Source organism: Acinonyx jubatus, chromosome X (genome assembly GCF_027475565.1).
Source record: "Acinonyx jubatus isolate Ajub_Pintada_27869175 chromosome X, VMU_Ajub_asm_v1.0, whole genome shotgun sequence".
NCBI lineage: Eukaryota > Metazoa > Chordata > Mammalia > Carnivora > Felidae > Acinonyx > Acinonyx jubatus.
In genome coordinates this window covers 94,654,816-94,661,151 of record NC_069389.1, presented here as the reverse complement: position 1 = coordinate 94,661,151, position 6,336 = coordinate 94,654,816, and the positions used below count along the sequence as shown (strand labels likewise).

Below are 6,336 nucleotides of genomic sequence, written 5' to 3'. Positions count from 1 at the left end.
AACTCAATTTGGTATCGTTTCAATATGTAATCAGTATAAAATTATCAGTGAGTTGTGTCCTTTTTATGCCTAACAGTGCGTCTCAAATGAGACCGGGCGTGTTTCAGTAGCCACATGCGGCTAGTTCCTGACACAGTGAGCCGCGTAGCTCTAAAGACCTGACCTCCATCTCCCTCTTTACAAAAGTTGTTTTCACCTTGACATTTTAATTTATTTGGGGCCATGATAAAATAATTTAAAACAGGCTCATCAAATGGTAGGCAGTGATACCTTTTAATGAAGGCATGGTGTGTCAAAACAAAGAGGTAAAAGAGAGATTGGAGTTAAAATGATTTCTCTAAATAAAATCTGCCTTCCTTCCAGTTTATTACTTTAAAACAAACTTATTTTTGATGAGAACACATGCTGTCAAACGTATCTGTCAAGTGTAACAGAAAAGGCAGATTTCATTGGATATCACTCTTTGGGGGGATGCGGTTTGGAATGACGTCAGTGTTAATAAAATTCCCATGCGCTTCTAGAAAATGAGAAACCAGAAACAATGAACAGGTTCTTTCTTCTTTCTTCATCTCCTTTTGTTCCTCCCAGCTGCAGGATGAAATGAGAGAAAATTAGCAATCATAGAGCCGTAACCACCAACGGTGACTTTCCAAACCTATGAAAACAGCCCTATATATACCTGCTACGTCCGTGGGCTATTTGTCAACAAGGAGAGAACACAGTTTCCTCTTGTAACCTGCACCCTTGTGCCTGGGGGTGCTCGTGCGGCCCATGGCTTCAATCACGTGCTCCTACCAACCTGGCCTCCCTCTTGCCTAATACCATCAATGCTTTTTTCTTTCCCTCGAGAGGATTCTGGGATTTAAGAAAATCTCTTCACCTTAAAAGCCTATGCTGATTCCACAAACGATACTCCCTTACCCTCCCAGACCCTTGATTCTCCATATCTACCATACGAGAAACAGGCTGTTATTGTAAAATACACAGCTTTGAAAATGCAAAAAAAAAAAAAAAATCAAATGTTAATCATTTAAATATATTCATCAAAGACCAGATATACTTCAAGACTTAATTACCAATTCAGTGATAAGTAATAGCCATACTATGACTAAGTTTCTTTGGACTGTCACATAAAATACAAAAGTCCACACCTGAATACTTAGGTATTAATCATTAAATGCAGTCCTACTTGAAATTCTGAACTTTTTGCCATTTGCATGTAATCACATTCGAAAGGGTATAGTCTCCTAGTTAGTACAAGGGGAGACATTTCCATGGCCAAGTAATGAATGCCCAAGTAGGAAACAGCCCAGCCACTTTAGCTGCTGCTTCGGCTGTTTTCTAAACAAAGACTGGTCTCAGTTACTGATATGTTTACCATTTGTTAGTAGTCTTATAGGTAGAGGACAAAAGAGCTCACAAGAACGAATGAGGAGCCACGAAATAGATGTCAACATATACTGTGATTTCTATTACTAGGTACCTGAGTGTTGTGTTAACATTCTAAGTAGGTAAAACTGAATGTCTGAATTCATTTTAAACAAACTTCTTAATTTATTGGGAGAATTAAGAAAAAAAAAAAAAAACCGGTCAGTAACAGGGAAATGTCAGGAATGGTTGGGTGATAGGTGGAGCTATACGGATACCTGGATTTTTTGGGCCTGTTCTGTGGTGGGTCCAAATGCTTTTCAGTGAGATCCTTCTTGTTGTTTGTTAAACGTCTCTTCTTCCCCGCTCTCCGAGACCTGCGCCTCCTTATCAGAGTTTTCCTGCTGATAGTTTGTCGTTCCTTTGGTGAAGAATAATACAGACTTTGGAGCAGACATTCACAGGAAGAAATACCGTGATGCATAAGGAAGAGTGACATCTAGTAGAGTCCCCGCAGGAGAAGCGGGAGGATACAAGGAACTAAGAGAAGAGCTGGGGCCCTTCCTCCTGGTTGATACAGCCCTTCCATGGCCCTCACCCTTCTGCTGCTTGGTCCCTTTCACAGTGACATTCTTTCTTTCCAGTCACGCTGCCACCCTGTGCTGCTATTATAACTGGCCCTCCGGAGAAGAAGGGATCAGAATCATCAGTGTCTGCTGCATTGTGTGTGTTCTTGTCAGAGATTTCTTGCAACCATGTTTTGCCTCAACTCCAACTTCTCCCATGAAGCTCATTAGTCCCTCAATGCCTGAATATTTCAGTTTTCCCAAGTGCTCCCACGTCAGTTCATAATGATTGGGGATGAACGTTCTAAAACTTGGCATTTTTAACAGCCGTGGACAAAAATGACGTGTGCCCCTGGCTCGCTCTGTTCCTTCTGGCTCCACCCCCTCTCGCCCTCCTGCGCACCCCTCCCACCCCTTGTACACCGCTGAACTGCAGACCCCTTCCACCCCCTGCACCCCCACCTGCGCTGACCCGCACAGCCCCTCCCGCCCTCCTGCACGTCCTCCCACCCTCCTGCACCTGCACCTACCCCGTGCAGACCTCCACCTACCCCGCGGCCTTCGGCTGTCTTAGCCGCGGCTGCCAGAAGGCGGCGGCACGTTTCCTTCTCAAAGCCACTGGTAGCTACGGCACGGGGCTCCCACCCGGGCCCTCGGCCTTCAGTCTGGGGGCGCCCCCAACCTCGGCTTCTGTGCCCGGACGCCCGCAACCGCCCACAGCCCCGGCCCCTGGGACGCGCGGGTCCCCCTTACCCTCAGTGGCCGCCGGCTCCTCCTTGTCAGGCTCCTCCGCGGTCTCCCAGGTAGCCTCCGACGACGACGACGACGACGCCGCCGACGCCGACGAGCCCTGGGCCTCGTGGGCCGCGGTCGCCGCTGGGGGCGCAGGGGGAACGTTGAGCTGCAGAGGCCGGGACCGCACGAGGATGTGGTTGTTGTAGTGGACGAGGTGTAGCAGTGAATGCACCAGGTCCATGAACGTAAAGCGGAAGCCCACCATTGGGAAATGGTGGGCGTCCACAATTACGTCCCCGGCGGCCTCCGGCTCTTCCGCCTCGTCCTCGTCTGCCGGCCCGAAGTCCGAGTCCTCGCCGGCCTCGAAGGCGTTCCCGCCCTCGGGGCCCACCGCCTCCTCCCCGAGGCCTTCCGCAGGCGCGGCCAAAACGGCAGCCTCGGCAGGGTGGGGCCCGGAGTCCCCGGCCGCTCCGTCTCCGCCACCGGCCGCTCCGTCTCCGTCATCGGCCGCTCCGTCTCCGCCACCGGCCGCTCCGTCTCCGCCACCGGCCGCTCCGTCTCCGCCATCGGCCGCTCCGTCTCCGCCACCGGCCGCTCCGTCTCCGCCACCGGCCGCTCCGTCTCCGCCACCGGCCGCTCCGTCTCCGCCACCGGCCGCTCCGTCTCCGCCATCGGCCGCTCCGTCTCCGCCACCGGCCGCTCCGTCTCCGCCACCGGCCGCTCCGTCTCCGTCATCGGCCGCTCCGTCTCCGCCACCGGCCGCTCCGTCTCCGCCATCGGCCGCTCCGTCTCCGCCACCGGCCGCTCCGTCTCCGCCATCGGCCGCTCCGTCTCCGCCACCGGCCGCTCCGTCTCCGCCATCGGCCGCTCCGTCTCCGCCATCGGCCGCTCCGTCTCCGCCACCGGCCGCTCCGTCTCCGCCATTGGCCGCTCCGTCTCCGCCGCCGGCCACTCTGTTGCCCATGGCCATCATGTCTCCACCACCGGCCACTCCGTCTCCGCCATCGGCCGCTCCGTCTCCGCCGCCGGCCGCTCTGTCGCCCATGGCCATCATGTCTCCACCACCAACCACTCCGTCTCCAGCCACTCCATCTCCGCCTCCGGCCACTCCGCCTCCGGCCACTCTGTTGCCCATGGCCACCACGTCTCCGCCTCCGGCCCCTCCGTCTCCGTCTCCATCTCCGCCTCCGCCTCCGGCCCCTCCGTCTCCGCCTCCGGCCCCTCCGTCTCCACCTCTGGCCACCTCGTTTCCACCGGCCACTCCTGCTCCGACCACCCAGTCTCCGCCGGCCTCTTCGTTTCCGGCCACCCCGTCTCCGCCGGCCTCTCCATCTCCGGCCCCCCAGTTTCCGCCGGCCGCTCCGTCTCCACCTCCGGCCACCCATTCTCCGCCGGCCACTCCACCCTCAACCACCCAATCCCCGCCGGCCACTCTGTCTTCGTCTCCGGCCTCCCAGTCTCCATCTCCGGCCACCCATTCTCCGCCGGCCACTCCACCCTCAACCACCCAATCCCCGCCGGCCACTCTGTCTTCGTCTTCGGCCTCCCAGTCTCCATCTCCGGCCACCCGATCTCCGCCCGCCACTCTGTCCTCGTCTCCGGCCTCCCAGTCTCCATCTCCGGCCACTGCCTCTCCGTCTCCAGCCACCTGTTCTCTGTCTCCGGCCACCCCGTCGCCACCGACCGCTTCGTCTCCAGCGGCCACCTCATCGCCCCTGGCTACTCCATCACTGCCGGCCCCCGCCTCGCCGCCGGCCACCTCGTTGCCCCCTCCGGCCGCCGGGGCCCCCGCCTCATCCTCATCCATGGGGCTCTCCTGGCCCCCCGGATCCTGGCCTCCATCTCCGGAGGCGGACATGGCACCAGGGAGTACCTCACCGGGGAGGCGACAGACAGGGCTGCGGCGACGCCGGAGGCGAAGGTGGTGGCCGCCTAGCCCGCTGCCGCCGACAGGAGGCCGAGGGCAACGGGGCCCGGCGTGAGGTGGCCGCCGAGGGGGACAGCAGTCGGTGGCGGTGCCCGAGGAGGCCCCGGACGGGAAGGGCAGGGGGCGGTTGTGGGGAGCGGCCCACCCAGGCCTCCCCTCGGGCGACGCTGGCCACGGCCGGTGAGAATCCACCCGCCGGAGGACGGTGGGCGGGGCCAGAGGCGTCAACAATGGGCCACGTGCCCTCCTCTTGAGCTCCACCCTCATTCGTCCAGACGCAAAGAGTGACGTGCTCGGCGTCCAATGAATGACCGAGGCCCCTAGGGGTTGCTCCCACTTACGTCCCTGTTTGTTCTTTGAGGCCTGAGGGTCTTGCCATTACTTTCGGGTCTGCGCAACTCCTGTCCTTTAAGTTTTACCATTGTCTGAAAAACTGTAGTGGTCCAATGTGGACCACCTAGGTTGGGGAAACTCCTTCTGTAAAGGGCAGAGAGGAAACATTTGGGTTTGGGGAAGCTCACAGGTGAAATCGGGACCATTATGTAGGTACTTACATAACAAGACAAAAAACACATTTCCACAAATATTTGATTGTTGAAATTAAAAATATAATAGTAACTGGGGTGCCTGGGTGGCTCAGTGGGTTAAGCGGGTGACTCTTGATCACAGTTGAGGTCATGACCTCACAATTGGTGAGATCAAGCCCCAGGTCCGGCTCTGCTCAGAGCCTGCCTGGGATTCTCTCCCTCTCTCCCTTTCTCTCTGACCCTCCCCTGTTTGTGCACTCTCTCTCTCAAATAAATAAGCTTAAAAAAATATAATAACAAATTGCATACAGTTTTTTTTTGTATCATAAAGGCCTATTAATGAGAAGAATGGAGTTCTTTTGGGAGAATAACATTTTGTTTAATCGGGGTTCACAGTGTTGTAGAGTTACACTAGTGAGTCCCCATTCACAGATGCCTAGGACTCACGGTCTAGAGAGGCAACAGACACTTGGACACCGATGACACAGGTGACAAGTGCTAAACCAGGGATAAACACAAAGTGCTATGGCGATACGGGAGAAAGAATGCTTAAGTGGCCAGGGCGAGGGGAAGAGATTGGGGCCTGAGAAAGTGCTCAACAGGAAGCATTGCACCTGGATTCTGAAAGATCCTTAGATTACCTAGTAAGGAAGGATAGCAAGGAAGGGATAAGGAGGGAGGTCACTGTAGGTAAAGGAAACAGCATCAATAGTACAAGAGATGTGTGTGGGCACGTGTGTGTGTGTGCGCGTGTGTGTGCGTGTGTGTACCTGTCTAGGGAATGAAATGGCTCCAGCATGGGCAGAGTGGCAGAGCACTGACACTGGGAGGGCCTGGCTTCCAGAGGTCTGGCTTCTGGAGGCCCTCTGTGGGCCACCCCGTCCCCTCTCACCTAGCACAGTGCCTCCCGGCCTCCTCACCTCCTACCCAAACTGATCAGCTGTATTCATTAAATCATGCATTTACACATCGATGTATTGGGTACCTTCCAATGTACCAGCGCTGTGTCTCACTGGAACTCTCATTTGTACCTGTTCTGGTTTGACACATGAGACACAAAGACGGCGGACCTGTCCATGGTCCCCATCCCAGAGACTTGCATCACTCCTGCGCCCCTCTAGGGGGTTTGGCTAAGACCTCTGGAAGCCAGGCCCTCCCAGTGTCGGTGTTCTGATATGTTTGCCAAGACTCTGTTTATACTCAGTCATATCCT

The 6,336-nt window shown here is 55.8% G+C and overlaps 1 protein-coding gene across 1 annotated transcript; it reads right to left on the bottom strand.

Annotated features, from left to right (window-relative positions):
- Positions 1 to 254: 254 nt before the first annotated feature.
- On the bottom strand, positions 255 to 5,372 carry CT47C1 (cancer/testis antigen family 47 member C1). Its single transcript, XM_053201598.1, has 4 exons — positions 3,573 to 5,372; positions 2,688 to 3,158; positions 1,647 to 1,789; positions 255 to 588 (listed from the first exon to the last, which is right to left on the bottom strand). The coding sequence occupies exons 1-3, from the start codon at positions 4,861 to 4,863 to the stop codon at positions 1,689 to 1,691; spliced, it is 1,863 nt and encodes a 620-aa protein (XP_053057573.1). The 5' UTR covers positions 4,864 to 5,372; the 3' UTR covers positions 255 to 588; positions 1,647 to 1,688.
- Positions 5,373 to 6,336: the final 964 nt, after the last annotated feature.

Excerpts from the sequence above, each read along its gene's own strand:
- CT47C1 (XM_053201598.1), bottom strand. The coding sequence starts at position 4,863 with ATGAGGGTGGAGCTCAAGAGGAGGGCACGTGGCCCATTGTTGACGCCT. Across the intron at positions 3,159-3,572 it reads TGGCGGAGACGGAGCGGCCG|CGGCCGGTGGCGGAGACGGA; the intron begins GTGGCGGAGACG and ends ACGGAGACGGAG. Across the intron at positions 1,790-2,687 it reads GGAGCCGGCGGCCACTGAGG|GAACGACAAACTATCAGCAG; the intron begins GTAAGGGGGACC and ends TCTTCACCAAAG.